The sequence below is a fragment of the Notothenia rossii genome (assembly GCF_949606895.1).
Source record: "Notothenia rossii genome assembly, chromosome: 1".
NCBI lineage: Eukaryota > Metazoa > Chordata > Actinopteri > Perciformes > Nototheniidae > Notothenia > Notothenia rossii.
The window spans coordinates 67,967,295-67,992,411 of record NC_136912.1 but is presented as its reverse complement, the minus strand read 5'-3'; the positions used below and the strand labels follow the sequence as shown (position 1 = coordinate 67,992,411).

The following is a 25,117-nucleotide window of genomic DNA, read 5'->3' as shown; positions in this document are numbered from 1 at the left end:
TCCTGCATATAACTGAGCACTTTGTAAAGTAATTTTTAATTGGGGAAATTCTGTCTGTGTTGTGACTAATTGATTCCCAATAGTGGATGTTATGACAGCTGCTTGTGCAGCCTGTGGGATGTAATCAAATCCCACATGTTGTTTAACCTTTTCACATCCACTCCAGCGGATTAGCTGCTGGCAGGCAGCACATGCACAATATTGAAATGTATGCGGATATCTGATTATTTTCATGGACAGTTGTTGGTTTTTCAGGAAGTAGTGTGTGTGGGTGTGTGTTGGTTATTGGGGCAGCTGTGTGTTTTTGTGTGTTGCTGGTGAATTGAGCTGCATTGAGCTATAGTACACTTTACCGATGGTATTGCTCGTGGTATAACCGGCTGAGATAATTGAGTTATTATTATTCATTTTTTCATATTCTCTGATGATTTTCAGAGACAGTACTCATTACATAGTAAGAAAACAAAAACGTTTATTTCCCAAATCCCAGAATTCTTTAACATTAATATTGTAAGTGCATAAAAATTGGTAAAACAACACATACAGTGATTATTTTTTGTCCGAAACATTTTGTTTGAAAATTAAGATGTTTTTGCACAGGCACATTAATATTGTATGTCTGAGTTTACTGTACATCATGAAATAATAATCAGTAGGGGGTGTTGAGAGAAAGAAAATTGTAGCGGGAGCCGTGGTTGTTGTTTTAATGTAAATTATTAAAACATCATTCTTTTTCCCTATCATTTTTTCTCTATCTATTCAATTAGGATGGTGGCATGAAAAAAACAGGTTGTTGTCTAAGCAGTTTAAAGATGATTATCTCTATTAGTTTAGACATATGAAATACATTGTTAAGGCCTAGAGAATATTGGACTGCAAAGCAAAAGACTAGAGAGAGATGGTCAAAAACAAGAAGCTTTATTAAAGCAGAGGAACAGAAAAACGGTAGTGGAGGCAGGAAGCTGGCTGGCACAGAGACGTCAGGGAGAGGAGGCAAAAAATCCAAGCAACAGATCATAGGGACGAGGAGAGCAGCGAGACACAACGGAGGGTCGAAACACAAAGGAATTATCTGGCAGGGAAGTGTCATGAGGACCGGGCTTTTATATCCACAGGCGAAGAGGTGAGTGGAAACAGGTGTGCCTCGTCTGCTACTGGGAGGGGCCAGCCAACTCCCTGTCACACACAGCCCTGCAGAGAAAAACAGAGAAGGGAGGGGGGGGAGACAGGAAAAAACACAAAAAGAGCACACAACAAAACAAAAACTAAACAGAATCATAACATACATCCCATCATTCTCTACCATTTCTGCCAAAGAATGATAACAATATATTATATACTGTAGGATATGCATATTATGATAATTACATCACTTCTAAGTATGTCAAATCTATGTGTCTGAAACAGAGAACTTAAATTAAATCAACGGATATTATGATGATGTGTAAATCATTTAAACTTTTTGCCAAAAAAAATAAAAAAATAAATCTTAGATTTTTCTGCTAAACACAGTTTCTTCAGTTCTTCACATGATTGACTTTGTTGATGATACAACATAATTAAGGAAGCTTGATATAAAGGCTTCATGCAGGAGACAGAACAGGAGAAAGTTGATATTGTGCTAATGTAAAGCTGTATGAATCCAATTTAATATTTACAATAACAACCTGTCTGTATCTCTACTTAATGGTCGCTGAGTCTGTAAACTGTTAATATGCGTCCCTGGCAAGGTATTGTGCTAAAGAGCAATTTCTTTTGAATAAACAATAACATGCTAATTTCATTATTCCCTCTCCCTCAGGCGTGGAGGCGGAGCCTCTCTCTGAACTGGCCCCTGTGGTTGTTTGGAGACTCATTGATGCCATCGAGAAACATGGTGAGAAAATACAAACAGAAACACAGACACAAACTATTTAAACATTTCTGGGGAAATGCATGTGTTTAAGCCTGCACTGTTTGCAAATGTTATTCCAATTTCATTATGATTCACGAAATTGAAGGGATATATTTGGTATCATTTGATCCATTACCATAGAAAAAAAAATTATATATAAAATAAAATAAATCTTTAATCTCTAGAATTTGTATATATATATATATATGTATGTATTTGTATATCAGAACACCTTTGCAGCACTTGAAAACATATTTCGGCATATAGCACCTCATGCACATTTGGATTTGTATTAATCAGATTTATCTTAAAGGTCAATTATTATGCAAGATGCACTTTTTGATGTCTTTTATACATACATATTTGTCCGAAAGTACAACCCTCTCTCTTTTCCTACTTACCCACACTTTTAAAAAATCGGGTTCAACGGAGCTGATCCAGATTTACTGCGGTCATGACGACAATGCTAAAATGTGGGCTGGCTTTACAGTGAACTCCTGGCAACATCCCCCCATATACAGTTGGCTAGCTGAATCCCCTCCTGCAGCTGTCTGTCTGTGTATTCAGCAGGATGTCCTCAGGAGAGACTTAGAGTAAAGTTGTCATATATCTATAGCACATACAATGGCACTGTTCTAGCAGTAAACCCTGAAGAAAGAATATGTCAAGTTATGTGCTATCAGAAACAATGCGCAACGTGCTTTGGAAGTAATATGGTTTCTGTTTACATTAGCAAGCATCGCTAACACTCAGAGCTAACGCTGTACTGGAGAGAATATGTGTAAAGAAGCAGGATATGAAAAGGTACTCACCTTGTGGTAAACCCGCGAGAGAGAAAGCGTTTGAGCTCCATACTGTTTCAGACATAATCCTTGATGTGGTTTGGAAAACAATATTGCGTTTAATCAGGGCAGCGTTTAGCTGAGTTTCTGCTGACACTCTTCTCTTGACAGTAGGGGTGGGCGGATCGATCCCAAAATATCGATACTTCCGATATTACGTTACGTTTCAAAATATCGATACTAGAGCCAATAGGATCGATACTTTTATACTTTTTTTTCCGCGCTCCCTGCCTGAACGCCGATTATCAAGCTGACTGACAGCAGCCAGCAGGGCAGGACAGCAGCAGCCAGCGACTCGCGAGTGCAACACACACACGCGCATGATGGCTGAGAGAAAGAGGAGCGTTGTGTGGAGCAATTTCACAACTGGCAATTCAAACTTAGCGAACTGTGATGTGTGCAAGAAGACAGTTCGCTACTCTGGCGACTTTGTATTGTTATTTTTCCTGTTTGCACTTTAAATTTTCAAAAGTAAAACGTTTATTTGTCTATAAAAACTGTCCTGTCTTTATTCATGAAAATGAATTCAGGTTTAGTCTATTTATGATGATTTCAGCTCAAAAATCATGTCATGCAGCTCTCCCCTATATGAAAGTACATAAGACGCTTTTCATTTAAAAAAGTATCGATATCGGTATCGGCGATACTGGCCCTGAAATACTTGGTATCGGATCGAATCCAGATTTTGTGGTATCGCCCACTTACAGAGCTCACTGCTTGCCTGCGCTCCAAAGGGGCGTGGCCAGCAGCTGCTCGGTTAGATTTAAAGCTACAGACCCAGAATCAGAACTTTTGTGCCAGGGCTGAAATAGAGGGGTGTGAGGCATGGCTACAATGGGTCATCTGTTTGGTATTTTGAGCAAAACACTTCAGGGACATGTTTTGTATAGATATGGCCCTATAATATGTGACCCGCTACACCCGGTACATGTACCATGGTATTTTTGACAGATTGTACCATGGTTTGTACCATGGTACGTATCATCACACATCATGATGTGACATCACACATCATGCGCCCCGGTGACAGGACATCTCATTCATAAAACGAGGGGGAATACTCTGGTAGTTTGATGTGTGTAGAGGTGTGTGTGGTTAAACGTAGCAGCCTCAATCTCTATTCAGCTGTTCTAATGAAGGGAAACACAGAGAAGTAAACAGTAAAAGGCACAGCTCTTTGCAGCTGGTGCTGCTCTTCTCAGATTCTGCTGAGTTACACGTTACTGCCTCCAGTGCCCTGTACGACGAAGCCAGTTCAACAGACCCTGGATATGTTTGATTTACCCGGCTTAACTAACACTAACAAACGCGATGTCGATAAGCGGTCCTAAGAAGCTGGTTATCAACTCAGTAAATCAACCAGGGTTTCTCTGACCGGCTGAGAGCACGTTCACCTGAAAGGGACGGGGTTAGCAACATTTGACCAATCACAAACATGGAGACGCGTGCTGACAGCGCAGCGTCATACTTCATGAATGAATAGTGTAAATAGCAAATCCTGCTTCGTAGTACAGGCCACTGGTGCCGCAGAGATTTCATAAAGTGAATCAGGTTTTCCTTCTATAAAACAGCTGTGGGCAACAGATACTGTGAGTCACGGGCAGGAATCCCTCAATTTAAATAAAACGAGGCCACGCTTTATTAACTCGTGCGCACGCTTTATTAACTCTTGCGCACGCTTTATTAACTAGTGCGAACGAGAAAGTAAAACGTGGCCACGTTTTATTTATTTTTCTCTCAATGAACCCTCCAGGGCTCCGTACTTATGTGTAGCACTTTCTTTTTAAAAAAAATTTAAATGATGGTACCAAACCGTTTTACTTCCCTGCACATTGTTGTGGCACCGACTATTATCAATATTGACTCAAACTGTAATTTTTACATCTTTGTAACAATTTACCTATAAACTGGACAACAAATATAGACAAGTTGTTCCATCTGCTTAAAAAGTGTTTGTGTGTGTGTTTTTAAACCATAGAGTAACAATTGCATCCTGCTACTTGTCTTTATGCTAAGCTAATTTATCAACATCATAACTCCTGCATAAGGTGGACAACCATCCTTATTTCACTGTTGGAAAAACATTTAACGTATTTCACTGTAATATTCAGCCCAACTTTACAAGTTAGCTGTAGTAAACACATGTTTTCAGGCTGACTGATGACTTGCTTCCTCTTCTTCTACCTGTTTTTATCTGCAGGATTGAACAGTGATTCTCTGTATCGAGCTCCTCCAGCCACCAGTGGACCTGCAGAGCTGCGGCAGGCTTTGGACTCAGGTACCTAACCCCAAAATCATTACCCCCGCTGTGGTCAATCAATTAATCCCTATGTTGTGAGCATATATAAATGGTGTCAGTCCACACAATGAACTAGATTAATCAAATGCACACTCTCCACCAAACTTACATTCAATATTTGTTAGCTGCCAACAGTATGAATACCCAGCATGTTGTACGCTTATGTAGCTTGTGGCCAAACCAAAACATGCTTGGGAGTGATCAGTAAAATCTAAATCAATTCCAAAATATGCCAATGGAGAGGCTAGGATTGGAGTGTTGTCATGTTGTCTGCCTAGCTTCAAACTTAAATGCAACTCTATGGAATGTTCTTTAAGCAGCAGCTAACAGATAACTTCACTAGCTCTTTTTCTACCAATTTCAACATTGATCTGTTGTTTACAATGTAGCATTCCCAGGAAAAAAGTAGGGTGTGATCCTTTGATGTTTCTATAGTGAGTTCACTGTGTCCCAACTATATTTTCTATCGACCTCTGGAGGACGGGACACTCTTAGTTTATGGCTCAAAAGGAGCTAAAGGGCATTGTTGCAGTTGCATAGCCCACTGTAAAAAGTTATTTTACTTTCACAGTTTGCAAACTTTGGCATCAACTTTGAACCTAAGAATCGGTTCTTGTAAAGTCAGGGGCTGTGATAAAAGCAATTGCAGATTGTTCTGTTCTGATAACACAAAAAGGAGGAACACAATGACAGTTTTTCCAAAATCAGATTTGAAAAAATATACAGAATTGCAATATATTAAATCAAAAAGTTTTTATAATGACACTTATCGCATCACCATATTCTTGCCTTATTATATTGTCATTCATTTTAACTTAAATCAATCACTAATGCAGCCTGTAAGAGAACAGAGAACAATTTTCTTCATTATAACATCATTATAACTTGATAGCTATAGCTATGTGTCAAATATCATGCAGGTGCTTTTGTAGTATCTGTTACTGTCATATTTGAGTAGAGCCACAACGGACATGTACTGTACATAACATGTATGAGTGATAGAAAGCCTTTATTTTAACCAATAGATGACCTAGCAAGTCTACCAATCCATATCTGATATGAAACTTAAAGTAAGAAAGAAAACTTTAGGGAACCCATGTGTTTTTTATGTGATTCTCTGCTTGGATCACAAACACACTGTGGAAGCAACAAGTGGCCCAACATCAACTTCCAATTCCCCTAGATCTCACATCCTCCTGCTTTCCATTTTGTATCCAAACCAAAGCAAACTCCTGCTGGGACTGTCCCGGGTCTTATCAGGCCGCTGATGCTGAACGGAGACGGACTCACTCAGCCGAAAAAAAGTTATCCAAGTTTGAGTTGTTGAAATTCAGGTTTGGCACCACCAGGGAGTGCTCTGGCTCCGTATTTTATTTTGGGAGAGAGGTGGGGAACTCACAAAATCTAAATCCCGACTCCACTCACAGGAGGAGAGAAGAAGGGAGAGAGGGTGGAAGGCCGAAAACATGTTCTACAGTATGATGCTACTGCTACTGCTATTTCATTCATCCCTACCTGTTTGGTGAGACTTGCACATAGACCTTTGATCCTATTAATACTTAATCACTCACATATCCTATTAGAATCATTAGTCTTATTTATTCCTGTGACAAATCCATGGACCTTAGTCATTCATGTATGTCATTTGTCACTTTATTATAATCAAACTACATAAGCATGTACTGACAGGACATTTATTCATTGGACAGTTTTTGCTCGGCAAGTTTGATTATTTGGGTTTGACTGACAGCTTTCACAACATCCTAAATAAACAAAACACAAATAGTTAGTTCTGAAAGTGCCACAAAAAGTTGTTTCGTATAAGTCCCATGTTTGAAGACTTGCAACCATAAGTCAGCATACCCTTAACAAACTAGGTCACTAAGTCATGTATTTGTTTAAATAATGTCCTTGTTTATGGAAGGTAAAGGCCTGACTCGGGTAAACTAATTACCAAAGTCACTTATAAGGATCTGTTATCCAGTTTAGTGTCACTTTCTTTGGATATCATTTTGTTCAACCTTTACATTATCAAATGCAGTGCCTGCACACCCAGCCCCTATAGTTTTATGTCATATGTCAAAGGTGCTACATTATATACTTCCAATTTCTTATTAATATGTCATGTCAGTTGTTCCTACTCATTGTTTTCTGTATCAATTAGTCATTTTGAAAAGACTTTAGGTGAACACACCAAATTCAGATGGAACTATCCATGGAGTTTGCTCTGCGTCCTAATTTAAAGTAGGGCACACTCTCAGGGTAGAAGGGCTATGTCATTTTGAAGGAACCTGACGAAAATGTTTTTCACAATATGCAAATGACCTCTAACAAAAAAAAAAGAAACAATAATAGTTATATTTTTTTCTTTTTCAGATGAAAGTGATTACATATTTAATGATCTTCCTTGATGAAATAAGTTAAAATGTTTTTGTTATTATTGCTTTTTATGGCCCATAGTCCCATGGAACCCAGTCTTTAATCTGCATTTTTTAATATGTTAGTAGACGGAGGATTACACATAAATAACAAAGCTGGTTTGGATTGGCACAATTTCAAGCAGATGGTCAACAGGCTTTATTGAGCAGTCAGCCGTAAAAGATACAAAACAGTAGTTACTTCAAGTAACTATCATACCTGAAATACTGGGTGAAACCAGTAATAATGAGGTTGCTAAAGAGGTAGCACTTCAGACACTGTTTGGATAATATTAAATTGCACAAACCATGTAAGATGAAATGGAAATGGAGGGTTCAATTAAAATATTTTATATAGTCACACATACATTAAAGGTCACCTAATATGCAAAATCCACTTTTTCACGTCTTTTATACATAAACATGTAGTTTCAGGAAAAAAGATTTGCTCACTTTTTGTCCTGATCCATTTATATAAAAACCTTGCTGAAAATGAGCTGATCATTTTGGCAACTTTATGATGTCACAACGATTTGTTGGCTTGTGTAGCCATTAGCCAATAACCAACCAAGGTAACACTCGCCCACCTTATCAGCTGAATCTCCTCCTAGAGCACCATTGTGTTATTTTTAACCAAATATCTCTCAGAGGGGCATGGGGAGGGGCTCCTTATTTTCATCTAAAGTAACAGACAGAGAATCAGCACTTTGGAAACAGACGGGTTTATGGGATGCTACAATGCATGATCTGTCTGGTATTTCCAGCCAAATACTTCAGAGACATGTTTTGTATATAACTGAGACCTAAATATATTGATGAAAAACAGTACAATAGGGGACCTTTAAGTTACATTATTACATCGATTGAACCTATGCTAGTCTTAGGAGAAGTGGGCAGTTACTTCACATAACCCAGGGAGCAGTGTGGGGGTCCTGGGCCTTGTTCAGTAACCAGAAGGGGAACTGGCAAAAAATACCATTCCATACATAAACTTGGTCCGTTAGGGGACTTGAGCCTTCAACCTTCCTTTCCGAACTGAGCTACTGCCATCTGTCATAGTCCTAAAAGATCTAAAATGATGAGCACATGGAAGGAAATCCATGTCAATGTATTGAAATGAAATAATACAATAACATTTGCCCTGAAATTCGTAGGTTTCAGTTCGAGCTCTATCTAGGGAAAACATACTTTGGGCTCCTGGCTCAGTAATATGAAATATGGAAATCAGCCAAAAGTTGAATGGAAAAGTGCATTTCCCTCTAAATGTTTTATTCAGAAGACTGGGATCATATGTCCCAGACTAAAGGTAAATGACGTGATATGACAGATATGTTTCTCTGTGCACATCCATTGTCATTCACAAAGCATCAACAAATCTGCAAATTCAATACAGCATTTGAGCACAATAGATTTAGTTTAGAACACTTCACGCACATGCACCTGGCCTCCTTGGGTAGTGGTGGGAGGTCAGCGTGGGGCCAAAGACATGCACATACTCAAAGTAATTGACTGAAAGGAGCTGACATGTGGGCACTCAGAGGAATTTAGCATGCAGGCTTGACACGCACAGCAACATATACGTTGAGACAGAAAGGGGGCTGCATGAGAGAAATCCTACGCACGTTATAGTGGAAAACGCATAGAAATGAAGCCGCAGTCACAGCGGCTTTATGTACAGTAAGTTGTCTTATCAACATGGACAGATCCTATGGAATATATATGAAGAAGGTAGCCCATGTGCTGATTTGTGCTGATATGTGGCTGTGATGTTACGTGAACACACACAAAGAAAACATTTAATTTGAATGTTTATGTCTCATAGGCTTCTCACTTGAACCTCCCACTTTATATTTGGAACATTTTCCCAATGGATGCAAAGCCTAAATAACTAGTTCAAGGTCTGTCTTGATTGCAGCATAATGTTCATTGTTTGCCTGGTGGTCCAATACATCAATTGACAATGAGGCAGGGTATGCTTTAGGGCAGGGGTGGGGAACCTTTTTCTTCTCAAGGGCCATTTCAATTTTTTCAACATCCTCCGAGTTCCGTACAAATGATTGACCTCTGCTTAAAAATACTAAAATCACAGCCCATTCATTTCGGCTTTCTTTCATGCTGTGCAAAGAAAAAGCAACCTCTTAATCCAGATATCTTACCATGACTCGTGCATGCATTCACGTGTGCGGTGTGGCATGACCACCAAAACAGAAAGTATATGGACTCAAGATATGTGCAAATGTATTTAGTTTCCTATCCATAAGGACATGATTTAAGTGGGGGGGGCACCTAACCTCCTCCAGGGGGGTCCAGGGGCATGCTCCCCCGGGAATATTTTTTTTTAGTTAAAAGCATCAATCTGGTGCACTTTGAGAGCAAAATTAGGAGATCTATGGATACATCTCTCAACATCCATATGAAACAGAACTGTAAGCAGATTTTTTTTTCTTTATGGATATTTTACAAATCACTCCTCTCAAACTGTGTTCTTGTTTATTAATAACAACTTTTATTTAATGTCATATAGTATTTTATACCTGTTTACTTTATTCTCTTGTTTTTTTTATAACTATAATGATCATATAAAGATGTGCCTTAAACTCACTTGTTGGAGAAAAAGCTTCTTATATTCATTAGCATAGCTAGCTAACCAGATGCTAATAACAACAAAGTTATTGACTGTATGATCAGTATGACAGATGAACAGATCGCCACTGGGCTTACAAAGACACATCCACGAAAAAACTGCGGCATGTGTACGGCTCCTTATGGGTACTGCAATTTTTGGAAGTGCTGAAGCGACGTTCTGATGCTCTCCGTCAGAACTGCACCCCTGTCAGACGAGACATATACCACGTGATGACACGTAAGGCTCGTGTTGTGTTCAAGGACCCTGACCTTGGCCAGGAAAAACAGGCACTTCCTTTTTTATTTTTTTTGCGGTCTAGATTTCTTTAACCTTTTTCTTTTTTGCGTGTGCTTATAAATTACCTCGAGGGCCGCACCAAATGGCCTCGCGGGCCTTATACGGCCCGGGGGCCGGTGGTTGCCCACCCCTGCTTTAGGGCAAGGCTACATTCTCAATGATAGTTGGCACGTATGGTGTTGTCCGGTTTATGGGTTTTGCTCATGGTTTCATCTTAGGAACTTTAACCCCTTTCACAGTGTGTTCTCAGTCCTTCAAGGGTACTAGTCATTAATTTCAATGTCTTTAAATACGGGCTATTCTATGAATACTACCTCAAGATTTCTTTGCAAACTTGTTGGCCTGTAAAGCCCTTTGTCGTGACATTCTATGATTTCAGACTTTAGCGTGTTTCAATATCGATGAAAGGTTTCAGATACATTTGCTAATAGCTTAGCCTTCTGCTTACCTTTGAGGCTGCCTTGAGATAACCACAGCCATTAGTCTTGGCTATTGTAAGCTGTAAAACTATTGGAAACATTTTCTCTCCTTTTCTGAAAAGGAGGATATTGCTCTGTAGATTTAGGCTTACACCATCTGATTGGACACACATCTGCATCTGTAGAACAGCCAATAGGAAAGCCCTCTCTTTTAAATGACATGTCATCAGTGTTGGGCAAGTTACTTTTAAAAAGTAACTTGTAATAGTTATAGTTATTACTCTCAAAAAGTAACTAGTTACTTTATTAGTTACTAAATTATAAAAGTAACTAGTAACAAGTTACTTTACTTTACTTTAAACATAATAACAATAAAAATACAAGTTTTTGTGTTCTGTGGCACAGTAAAATAAAAGACAACTCCCCATCATTGTAGCAATTATCATTATGAAATGTAGTGGAACAATAAAACACAAAAGATATGTTTAGATATTTTGACAGGCATCTTTATTGTAGCCTCAACAATCAATTGGCCAATGCTTTCTGTCCTGCACACAGTTTACATTTGACCGTAATATGTTTTGCGTCCTTTATCCCCACAAATTGAAAATAGTGGTTATATTTCCAAGTTGCAAATGCGCTGCTGCTCTCGCTGATACTTGCATCTGCCATTGTGTGTGTGTGTGCTGGTGTTGAGCGTTGCCGTGTGTGTGTGTGTTAGCAATAGCAAGTGTGTGTTCGTGTGTGTATTTTCCCCATAAGGCAAGACCCGCCAAACTCTGTCTCTGATTGGCTTACCCTGAAATGTTACCCCGCGTTAACCAAACATCACTCCTCTCTGGTTACTTTCACTTTTCCATGGTACTGTGAGAGGACATCGCTGTATTCGCCTTTAAGTACATCCGCAGGGAGATTCGGTTCAGTTCCATCCGTACCATCACATAATGTAACGCAGTAACGCACCCATTTAAATCACAGTAACTATAACGGCGTTACTTAATGGGAATAGGTAACTAGTAACGCTATTAGTTACCGCAAAAAGTAGTTGCGTTACAGTAACGCGTTACTTTGTAACGTGTTAGTCCCAACACTGCATGTCATCGGTCAGTGACGGTCACCTACCACCATGGCTTAGTGTTTTAAAGCCTTAAAGGTCCCATGTCATGGCCATTTCCACTGATCATAATTCCATTGTTGAGGTCTACTAGTATAGATTTATATTGTGCAATTTTCCAAACTCACATTGGTTTCTCATACAGCAGGCCTATTCAACTAGCGGCCCAAGGGCCGAATCAGGCCCTTCAGAACTTTTTTCTGGCCCACAAGAGGTTGCCTGCAAATCGAAATGGCATAGCCTATGTGTAATAGCATAAATAAAACTAATGTCTGATCACAGTGAATCCGACGATGCGGCGAAAACGCTGGTTTTTCCATTCATTTGAATTATTTTGAATCCGTTATTTTGCCTGCCGCGCTCTGTTCATAAAAAAAAAGAAAAACCCGCACTAGTCATTGGCTCAGTCAAACTCACGTTACACATTAGGTTCGCGGGCCAGCGAGTAACAGCGAGTAACAGCTTCAAGATGTCTCTCTCCAAGCCCAAGAAACGTAAAGTTGATTCGGAAAATCGCCAATTCCAGAATGAATGGACTGACAAATATGTATTTACTTTACCAGCCGCAACAAGTAATAAACCGGTGTGTTTATTGTGCAACGAAAGTATATCCCTGATGAAAGAATACAACGTAAAGCGACACTACAATTCAAATCACGGCTTTTAGTCGCTTTTGCACGGAACAAGAGTGAGCTACGATAGCATCCCTGCGAGTAGCCTGGACACTAGCCAGACAGAAGAGGCCCTTTACTGACGCGGAGACCGTTAAAGAATGCATGCTTGCTGTCATTGATGAAGTGGTTATTGACCAAAAAGTAAAAGACAGCGTCACTTCAGCCATTAAAAAAGTACCTCTCTCAGACACAACAACACTTCGCAGATTGGAACTACTTGCAAAGGATGTGTCGGGGAAGCTTTTGGAAAACCTTCGAAAAGCAGAGTTTATATCAATCGCTGTGGACGAATCAACTGACTGTACTGACATGGCCTAGCTGTGCGTCTATGTGAGGTTTTTCTATGGAGTTCGCTTTAGGGAAGAACTTCTGGGGCTTATTCCGTTGGAGGGACACACTACAGGTGAGGTTATCTTTCAAAAGATAGTCTCGTTTTTTAACGAACGTCAACTGGATTTAAAAAAAGTGTGCCTGTTGGTCACTGATGGCGCTCCAGCTATGATCGGCAGAGTGCAGGGGCTGGTGGCACGTCTATCTGCCATAGCCCCACACATGCAGTATTTACACTGTATTATTCATCAATCTGTGTTGTGTGCAAAGCTCAGTGGTGATTTGAAAAACACCATGGACACTGTCATGAACATTGTGAATTTCATTCGCTCAACCTCCAGCCTACAACACCTACTGTTCCGTCAGCTGCTTGCTGACACGTTTGCTGAACACACGGACTTACTCGTCCATAACGATGTCCGATGGCTCAGCAAAGGAAAGGTCCTGGATCGTTTCTGTTGACTCCGCCAGGAGATTGTGTCTTTCCTTCGCACGAGTAAGCACAAACGAGCTACAAACCTCTTGGAGCGCATGTTAGATGAACAGTTTATGGCAGATGTTTACTTTCTGTGTGACATTTTTGGACACTTGAACACTTTGAATTGCGAACTGCAGGGGCGCGAAAAGTCTATCGCTGATTTGGTTAAAAGACTTTATGCCTTCAAGACAAAGCTAACGATCTTCAAAACAGACCTAATGACAACGAAACTGCTGCACTTCCCAAAACTCTGTGCATTTATGACCACATCACCTGGAGCAAACATAACGCCAGTCATTACAGACTTCATGACAAAATTGACTGATAACTTTACTGACAGATTCCAAGGCTTCAGCATTCCAATTGAGGTATTGCAGTTTGCCCGTGACCCGTTTTCCATCAAGCCTGATGCAGACTTCTGTGTAAAAGTAAAAGAGGTCATATCTTGCATTGATGAGAGCCTCTTTCAGATGGAGCTGGTTGATGTGCAGTCTTCCTTTGCTTTAAAACAGCTCCTGCAGTCTAAGGGTGTAGTGGACTTTTGTTCTAACCATGTTAGCCAGTATCAGTACCCCACAATGAGGAAGGTGGCCTTGCTTATACTGACAATGTTTGGATCTACCTATACTTGTGAGTCTAGCTTTTCTCATATGAATGCCATCAAAACAAGGGCACGTTGCTCCATGACCAATGAAAAGTTGCATGAGTGTCTCAGGATTGCTCTTACCACTTATGAGCCAAACTATGCTGAAATAGCTAAATCAAGGCAGTGTAATTTATCTCACTGATTCAAACAGGCTAAACATGACAGAAGTCTGATGCATGGTATGTATACAGATCTGTTTTTATGGTCATTCATTTTATGGTCATTCAAATAGCCTACTTACTGTTTCGAAAATTGTAAAAATGTTTCCAAGATATGAATGTTATTGTGAGTCTGATGGCTATTGTTTTACTATGTTTTATTTGCATTTAGTATTCGATTTTATGGACTTGTGTTGTCTTCAATGTACCTTATGTATGCTTGGAAGTGTTGAGGATATTATACACAGGGCTACTTACTGTTAATGTGATGAATACTGTTTTATTATATTCATCTTGTTTTGTACATTAGTGGACATGGAACTGTGGAAAAAACCTCATGTCTCCTTAGTTTTAAAGATGCAACATTTTGCACTTTTGTGTCAAGCCTTGTAACCCGAAGCTTTCCTACTTTTTTATGGAATGGTTGCTTTCTGTAATGATTTATGTTGATACAATTAAAGTTAAAAAAAGGGATGCACTTGACTAGTTCATTTAATGTATTAGTATCTATTAACACAATGTAAGCAAGAGTTATTTGTAGTGATTCCTTGACAAAGTATTGTGTAGCCCACAAACCCCCTGTGATTTTCCTATTTGGCCCACTTGCTAATGAAGTTGAATAGCCCTGTCATACAGCATCTCTGTAAACTACGTGTATTCACTGAATTTTCACTCTCTGCTCGTTGTAGCTCCAGTAGCTCCAGCCTCCACCCTCCCTGTGAGCACAGTGTGCTCTGATTGTTCGGGACATTGTGAATCGCGCTAAGCTCCGTGGAGGTGTTGTTTCGTTGTTTAGCGATACACAGCGAAACACAGCCAAACTCATCCTGAGTACACACAAAGTCACAGCCGAAGTAAAAACAATAAGTGTGGCTTGATATTGAGTAAGAAAAAGGTTGATAAACGCTGTGAGAATGGTTCTGCAGAGAGAATTTCACCGCGATCCCAACTGTCTGTTATCAGCCTGCAGCCAGTGAGGAGAAATCAGCAGAGCTGCTTGCACTGAGTGTGTGTGTGTGAGGAAGTCCGTGGATTGGTCAATTTGGACCAATCAGCGGGGGCTTAACGTAACGGCTCCGCGGACGTAACGTAACGGCTCCACGGATTGGTCCATTTCGTTCCGGGTACGGTTGACATTATGCGTACCCGGAAGAATCAAATGGACAATGACGTATCTCCAACGAGGCATTTTGGGGAGGTATTTTCTGTGTTAGAGTTTTACTCGCTACAGGGTGTACTTTGAGGGTTTGTGACTGCAGACCGTTTACATGCATAAAAACCTTCATAACACAGAAGGGGACGGGTAATAACCAGAAAAGCATGACATGGGACCTTTAAAACAAAGCCAAAGGTTGGTGCAAAAGTCTAGTTTTTACTATATGATAAAAGGTTATTATGGAATATTTGCCAAATGACACCAATAAAAGCCTGTCCCCAGCTACTTTTACCCAGGGAATCAACATGTCTTTGTAGACTCAACAGACTGTGTCTCCAAATCCTCTCAACAAATCCCAAACTAAAAAAGAGAAAACCTTCTTCTTAACGTGAAGAACGAAGCGAGATAGTGTAGTTAATGACCTGTATCAGTGTTGTGCAGAAGTGCCCTAGTATGTTTCATGGATCATTATTAGAGCATGATGCAACATCAATCACTCTGCAGGAGGAGTATCAGGCTGCTGCAGTGCTCTGCCTCTCTTTGTTGTGTTTGTGCTGCATGAGTTATGGAACCACGTTATGTAACGGGGAGTTGTTGCATTGCACAAGAACTCTCAGGCTGTTCCACAGATCCCGCCTAATTGATCAGTGTGTTGGTTATCCGCATGTGCAGTATTTTCCTAACAAAGCAAGAGTGTGTGTATGTGAGCAAGTGTGTGAGAGTCAGACAGGCTCAGAAAGCTTTCGAAACCCATTACCTCATCGAGTTGACCTCTGATTGGTACACGGCCCGTACGTTGCCATGGGGATAGCTAGCCTTTTTTGGCTGGTTGGTTCTGCCGTGCGTGTGACTGTTCTTCTATTTTTGTGAGGTCTAGATTGAGTCGTATACCTGAAAGATGACAACATTTGTGGAGAGTGACATTTTGGACACAGGAAATATCTTGATGTGATGACATTTGGGAAAAGTGTTGACATTTTGGAGGACATGTTTTAACATTGCTGACAGTTTAAAAGGTGAAAAAATGTTGTCGAGTAATGATATTTAGTTTGAAATGTGGGGACATTTCGGAAAATGAGAATCCCTTATGTAAAGTAAAGACATGTTTTGACAAAAATCAATTATTTTTTAAAGATGAAGGCACATTTTTGTAAGTGAAGACATGTTTTTGGAAGGTGGGGACACTATTGGAAAGGTAAGGACATTTCTAGAAGGTGGAATCATATTTGGACAGTGAGCATATTGGCAAAAAGTATGGACATCAGGAAGACCTTGAACAAGTCCGTTTTAAAGAACTGTTCTTTTTTTGGGAGAATTTGCAATAGATTAATTCATATTTGGACTGGGAGATCATTGTTGGAAACCGACCACATCCTATGACTGTGAAGTGGTGACATTTGTAGAACACAATGACATCTTTCGGAAAGCACACACACAATTATTTTTAAAGCTGACGCCAGTTTTGGAAATGGAACAGTTTTCAAGGGTTTTGTCCTTAACATCCGTCTCTCCCAAACATATATGATCAGTCCATTATTAGATAGGCACACACAATTGTGTATGATCCCACCCAGAATTCTAGTTCCTACCTTCTGGAAAAAGATTCAGGGTTCCGAAGAACAGGCTTAATTAATTTGTATACTTACATGTATGTGGAACTCAGAGGTTGCGCTAGACTTTTTCACTGCCCGTCATTTTGACGGACAGGATCGTAAAATGTCCGTCAAAATGCAGTATTACCCGTCGGCCTTTACACTCTGGGGGGGGGGGGAGAGAAAGAGAGAGAACTGTCAACCGGGGGGGGGGGTTTGGAAACGGTATCATTTCCTTTTTGGCGGGCATGCTTAACACCGGAGCCTCGCTGTGGGGAAACTTTGGCGCTTTTTCCGAGTTTGTTCTAATCCGTCAAAATGACGGACTGCTTTCAGATTTTTCCGTCATTGTTAAAAACAATCCGTCATAGACGGAAAATATTCGGTTAACGCGACCTCTGGTGGAACTGCGGGACTGATACCAGAACACCTTTCCTTACGGGGACAATCAAGTATATCATATAAAGGATCTGTTTTCGGTGTTACAACTCAACTATGGAAATTAATATTGGTTCAAATGGGGTTGAGGTTTTATGGGTTAGAAAATACATATACAGTGTCTGGTTTTCTGTATGATGATTACATGGATGTACTAACACACACACACACACACACACACACACACACACACACACACACACACACACACACACACACACACACACACACACACACACACACACACACACACACACACACACACACACACACACACACACACACACACACACTGCGTCAACATGTCAGGCATGGTGTGGGCAGTCTCTGTTTTGGAAACGATGACTCATGTTGGCTCAGGAATCAAACGAATATAGTTTATCCTTAGCACAAACTGTACACTCTGACATAAAAACATAGACACATGCAAACATATAGAGACATATAATATGTTTTAGTAACTTTTGAACTTCCTAGACATACATCTTCTCATCTTTGTCACCCCTCTTTCTGTTCTCCTTCCACCTCTTGGTTCAGATACATGGAGAAGTACTTTCCTTCTTTCTTCCCATCCTCCCATCCAATCCGTTAACTACCCACCGCTAACAACCAATCAACCAATCTGCAATTAAATACTCTTTTATTTCAATGCACCTGCTTTATGTACTCTTCAATCTTTCCCTCTCTCTTCCCATCTCATCTTCCCCTTTTTTTATTCACTCATTCATCACCGTCCTTTTTCTCCCCTTCCTCTGTGACAGGAGCCGCTGAGTTCAGCAAAACACAAATTGAAAGAGCTCCTCTGCTCCCATCTCTCCATCCTTTTACCTCCATCTCCATCCCTCCATCATCCCCGTCTCTCCTGCCTCTCGTATGTCAGTCCTGGCCACGCTATTGGTCGGAGGTGATGTCATCATCTTCCTCAGTCAATAACCTATTAGAAGCCACAGTTTTTACAGTCAGCTAGGGAGCGACGAAGTGCAACCACACACACACACACACACACACACACACACACACACACACACACACACACACACACACACACACACACACACACACACACACACACACACACACACACACACACACACACACACACACACACACACACACACACACACACGCACCGATACACTGACACACACACATGTACACACCGATACACTGACACACTCATGTACAATGGACGTGAGGTGGAACCATAAAAGCTCCCGGCTTTCTTTATAGAGCTATTTGGTCAAATTGATGAGTCGTTGCAGCAAGTTCCATGTTGTGCAGTGTAGAGGAAAGCTGTGAAAGTGAGGTGTCTTTTCTCCTCTCCGCAGCCTTAAATCCTTCTTTTGTGTGGTTTCATGTACCCTTTCCACCTCCGAGAGAAAACAAGACACAGAAATCTATCTGTGTTTGTCTGTCATGCAGCCCTATTATGATCACGATTTTTCCCCTCTTGATTTACACTCGGCGCCAGTTCTTCACGCAAATGCTGGTGGATGTAGTTTGTTCTGTTAGTTGTCAGAAATTAAGTGAGGGTGTTGAGGCCGGGATGATTGTTGAGTGTGTTGTTCGCCCAGCAAACCGGAGTTCACATCCAGTTACGGACCTTGAATAAACTTTTTCTAGTTATCGTAACCACTTTTCTTTCCCTAACATTGAAAAGTCATTGCCATTGGCAGATATGGAACATTGGTGGAAAACTTAAATTAAGGGTTTCCTGGTAGGCATAGGCATTAATACGATTTTCATTGATACCAGTGCCCTTATTGATTTGGCTTATTGGCCCAAAACGTTAGCGATTCCCCTATTGACCAAATTATGTGTGAAGTAAAAGTCCTACTAGCAGTGGGGAATGTGTGCCTTATAACATTTAATCAAGTCAGAATAATGGGAGTTGGGGGGGCCTCAAGTTCAATCCCTCGGATAGAATGAGTTCACACCATGCGCCAGAAGTTTAAACGTATGTATTGGTTTATTATCAGTGATGCAAATTAGTCGCTTTTCGGCGCATCCTGCTTTTTTAACGCTGCTTTGAGTGACTTGTGTAATTCGTGGAGAACCGAAGAATTTTCGTTTTGGGGGGGTGGGGGGGGGGTCCGTCAGTCCGTTAGTCCGTCCGACTGACGGACAACTTCTCACTTCAAAAAAGAAGAAGAAATCTAGATCGCAAAATAATTAAACAAGCGAGTGCCTGTTTTTCCTGGCCAAGGACAGGTTCCTTGAACACAACATGAGCGTAACGTGTCTTCACATGGTTATGTCTCATCTGAAAGGAGTGTAGACTAGACTAGAGTGCTTACGGAGAGCACCGGAACGCCGCTCCAGCTCTTCAAATATTGCAGTACCCATAAGGAGCCGTACACATGCTGCAGTGTTTGCGTGGCTGTGTCTTTAGTTGTAAGCACAGTGGCGATCTGTTGTTATTAGCATCTGGTTAGCTAGCTATGCTAACGAATTTAAAGAGCTTTTCTACAACCAGGTGGAAGAGAGCTCTCTCTTGAGAGGCTCAAATAACCTCAGCTCAGTGAGGTTAAGGCACACCTTGATATGATCATTATAATTATTAATGAGACATTAGAGACTAAATGAAAAACAGGTATAAAATACTATATGACAGTAACAAAAAAATGGTTAAAAATAAGTGATTTTTAAAATATCCAAAAAGACAAATCTGCTTACAGTTCTGTTTCAAATGGGTGTTGAGAGATGTATCCATAGATTTCCTCATGTTGCTCTCAAAGTGCACCAGATTGATGCTTCAATATTTAAAAAAAAAAATCTTCCCGGGGGAGCATGCCCCCGGACCCCCTGGAGGAGGTTAGGTCCCCCCCCACTTAAATCATGTTCACATGGATACTAAATACATTTGCACACATCTTGTGTCCATATCTTTCTGTTTTGGTGGTCATGCCACAACGTGCACATGCATGCATGCATGCGCGAGTCATGGTGAGATATCTGGATTAAGAGGTTGCTTTTTCTTTGCACAGCATGAAAGAAAGGCCAAATTAACTGGCTGTGATTTTAGTTTTTTTAAGCAGAGGTTGAGTTCAATCATTTGTACGGCCCTCGGAGGATGTTGTAAAAATTTAAAGGAAAAAGGTTCCCCACCCCTGCTGTAAATAATAATAAAAACCCTTGATTTATAACTTAACATCTCTGTCTCCTATTGATCTGAGTATATTATAAAGAATAGCCAGTTAATTGAAGCATTATAGCGCAGGCCTTTGTCAGATTGTATATTACGCTGTTTTTTTTCTGCTTCGAATAGTTCTCTCTTTTTTCACCATACCTGTGTTTGCATCACTGATTATGAATCTGTGGTGGGCCTATGTGGGTAAATATTGGATAAAAACTGAGGCCTGTACTACGAAGCTGGTTCAACCTAACCTGGATATGTTTGAGTTAGCCGGTTGGCCTAATCCAAAACATACGCGCTCTCGCTAAACGGTACTACGACGCGGATTATCAAGTGGATCGCTCAAACCAGCCGTGTCCTATCTAGTTAGGTGCGCGTTCACATGAAAGGGGTGGTATTTGGAGCATTCGACCAATCACAAACATGGAGAAGCATACTGACAGCGCAGCGTCATACTTCCTGAATGAAAAGTCAACTATAATATCAGACATATGAAGAAGTTAAACTTTAAACATCCATGACTTAAACACTTTATCCAGGATAATAGCCACATAGCTGCAAGGTGATACAGCTGGTAAAAGAAAAAGTGTTTGAATGCGTACATTAACAGGTTTATGATATGCCCCGTCTAAGACACGAGTGGATCTGACTTTAATTACATTTGTCTCGAGTGTTTCGTCAACTTAATGTGTTGCTTAAAATAATACTTCTGCATACAGTATGTGACACTGTGAGTGTTGCACGGCCACATACGGCTCAGATAAGGAAATATATGATACATTATGATGTGATATACCGCGGACTGTACTTAATGTTACTTTGATCCGGTTACAATGTTGTGGCAGATATTTAAGTAAGCTTTCTTAACGCTAATGTTATAATAGTCAGATTGCTCTGAAGATGGGAGGTGATATTCTATTAATGTTCACGTTCACACAGTCGGTGATTTTTGCCGGCCGTCTTTCCTGCAACGGCAGCTTTTCTGTATTTCCTTTCTCCTGTAATATGACTTGATCGCTTTAAACTCCGCACACTGAGCTCTGATTGGTCAGCAGGCAGTAGTTTCACTGAGTTGAACTCTTAGCCTGCAACCTAACCTGGTACGGACCAGGTTAGCCGCACAGCATAAGTTACCATGGAGATCTTGCCTGCTAAAAAGAGAACCTGCTTCGTAGGACCGGAAACCCCAAGTTTTCCCTGAAGTTAGCCGGCTAAACGAAAATCCTGCTTCGTAGTATACCCCCCAGGATATGTTGATGTCAGATCCATCAATAAAATTAATTGATAGACTTGGAGGCATGCAATGCTTATGGATTGGGCAATCTGTAACCATTTTAGCTAATTCTCATTCCTTACCAATTAACTGTTGTTGTTCGCAAATTCATTCAATTTTAACATTTTGTGCTTTAGACTGTGCACAAATGTGTTTTTTAGGTTAAAGTTGTTGATGCTGGCATTTACTAGTGTACACTTAAATATTTATGTGGCTCAAATATGCATCTGCAATCACTTTAGCCAAATGTTGAAAAGGAGTTAAAAAGTCAGTCTTTCTCTAGAACATATTCCTAGAAGCTCCCTGAGTTTGATAGTCTATCAGACACCATAGCAACAGTCGGTCTGGGACTCCATGTAACAATTTATTTTCCTACAAAATAAACATAAAACCCTCGTATTCGCTGTATGAAGGCACACATTAGATTTTGCACGAAGGACTAGTTGCTGTTGTCAAAGTAGGCTACATTCGGAAATGTTCACTGCAACTACAGAACATGTTTCCCTCGCTGTCCGCCTCCTCCTCCTCCCCCTCGACGAACAAGCTCTCAGCATCCCTTTCAATTATGTCATCTCTGCCAATACGGCGTTAGGATTTATTTACTGTACCGGGTTGCATATCTAATGTATACCTTCTCCTCTCTCCTCTCTCCTCTCTGTATGCTCACTTCCTGTCTCAGATTCTTATCTCTGCCATATGCTGCCCTGTAACATGAACAACTAAAGTGATACCTGTGGCTTCACCGTCTGTTCGGACCACACACAGTTCAGCTTTCAACATATTTTGTTCTCTTCTTCTCTCCCTCTGCACCTGCAAGCTAGCATTGTATTTAATCATATCTTGCTCTTTGTCCGAACCCACAATCACACAGTTTGTCCCTGAGAAGATGCATTTGCAAAACCTTTTACTGAGGCATATAAATCAGTGTCCTTGAGTAGGATTTGTGCCCTAATGGTGCAGTAACATTTAAATATGCTCAACATTCTGATCCTATCTTGCCTGCGTTTTTCACTAGGGATGTGTATCGTTAAGGTTTTAACGGTACTACTACTTTTATCGATACCGCTTATCGGTCCGGTCTTTTAACGGTACTCTTATCGGTTCTTTCGGAGAAAAAAATAAGGTAAGCTAACTAAACAAATTGTGAACAAAACTAACATTGCATTTTATTTAAATTAAATAAATAATATTTCACATCAAAAGAAACAACAATGTTTTAACAAATCATATTAAATAATCTGATGACAGAATTGTAAACAGAATAGCTGAAACTTTAACAAAATAAATAACTCAGTTACCTCTAATCATTAACCCATGTTTGAATAATTGAGTTAACTCTGTGTGTTGCTGCTAGCATACATAACACCTTACGTGGAAACGTTACTTGTGGATGGGGCTACAGCGCTACTAGAAAGACAGTCGAACCCGGTGCATTTCTCCGTCTGAATGTGGTGCACTTTTGCTAAATGTTTAGACAAATTGCTTATGTTACCGCCCGAACATGCCAAACTCTTATCGCACTTTTGGTAACGAGCATTGTCCTCATCGACACGGGTAAAGTAAACCACACCTCGGAGCGCGTTCTCTCCGCCATCTCTGCAGTGTGTTGCTGCATGTAGCAGCTGCGTGTGTGTAAACTGCCCCGCCCCCTCGCAAGCAGGCGGGGGACAGAGAGATCTCTCCCTGATTGGAAAGATCGAAAATACTAAAAAGACGCATTTTGCAGTCTTTTTGCGTATTAGAAACAAAAAGTTGGCGACACTAAAACTGCAATATAATGTTTGTGTAGCAATAATACATATGCAGAGCTCTCAAGTCTCACGCATGAGACACACGCATTTCACTCCATTCACACGCTCACACGCCTAGAGGAATCCATACTTTTAATAAAGCTATCCCTTTTGCGTCAGCATTCGGGTTATATTTATTTTTTATGGTAAACAAAATAACATAAAACTGTTGAGTTTAACTATATATTTTAAATGGATGACAGTATTTTTGCCTTTCGACACCGCAATTGGAGCTGGAGAAACAAGCTAACTTTGCTTTTCGCTCTGGTCAATGCTGATTTTGAAAAGGACACACAACAGTGAATTCAAGCTACTTTATTGTCTAACTAACTAAAATGAGAGACCCCTAGTGGCAGACATGTACATATTGCACCTTTGATGTACTTTACTCGAAGCTTAAACAAATATAATCATTGACAAATTGGAAGGACATATGGACTTCAATTGACGGTAGTTTAGCAGACATCAAAACATCAACTATTACAATACAGGTATTTTATTTATTTGTCTTTTCCCTATGATGATTTAATTCAACATGTTCCAAAACAAATATATATTCAAATGTAAAGAATTGAAGTCCCTTTAAATTCTTATTTCTGTTCAAATTGCAGCCTTTCTAGTGTTCAAAAGCACTTGGTGTGACAGGCATGAATTTGACATCCTGACTCAGCGACTGGGGGTTTTGCACTGTGACCAAACTTTGACACTCTGATTCAACTCAAACACGATAAGGCTTCTGTCAGATTGGATCTGCAGCTTTTCAAAAATAACATGCTGCATTTGAAATGAGAAATGAAACACATGGAATTTTGATGAATGCAGGATAGTGAGTCTGTGAGACTGACAAACTAGAGCTGTGTAAGAAATGTGCTTCTCTTCCAGACAAGCTGATTTATCCTTTAGAGTCGATTCTCTCCCAGCTATTACATTTTGACCTTCGGGTGAACTTCCTTTCTCTCTGCAATCTTAATGCTTCACTTTTTTGTCTACGTTTGTGTTGTCTTCTGTCAGTTTAAGAGTCTCTGCGCCTTGCATTATCTCTCTATAAATGTGATTTTCTTTCTATCTCGCTGTGCTCCTGTTGCATCTCTGAGTCCATGTTGTGATATGAGTGTGTGTGAGCAGAATGCCAAGGACGGATGGGTAGACAGAGAGGTGAGCGGGTTCACATACAAATATGCACACACACTCTCCATGGGAAATATTTTTGTCTATATTCGGTATAGAAACAGAATAAGTGCAGTGGGTTCAGACTCAGATTATCACTCTGGGGCGCAAACACACACACACACACACACACACACACACACACACACACACACACACACACACACACACACACACACACACACACACACACACACACACACACACACACACACACACACACACACACACACACACACACACACACACACACACACACACACACACACACACACACACACACACACACACACACACACACACACACACACACACACACACATACACACACACATACACACACACACACACACACACAAACACACACACAC

General features: G+C 40.4%; 1 protein-coding gene across 2 annotated transcripts in view; it reads left to right on the top strand.

Annotated features, from left to right (window-relative positions):
• The window catches only part of pik3r3b (phosphoinositide-3-kinase, regulatory subunit 3b (gamma)), a 276,953-nt gene that overhangs the window by 47,915 nt on the left and 203,921 nt on the right, over positions 1-25,117 (top strand). The window contains exons 3-4 of one of the 2 annotated variants that reach the window (XM_079667834.1): positions 1,802-1,876; positions 4,937-5,014. The exons of the other annotated variant lie outside the window; for it this stretch is intronic. Coding sequence (XP_079523960.1) covers positions 1,802-1,876; positions 4,937-5,014 — 153 coding nt within the window. The remainder of the gene's footprint in view (positions 1-1,801; positions 1,877-4,936; positions 5,015-25,117) is intronic. 2 annotated transcript variants of the gene reach the window in all.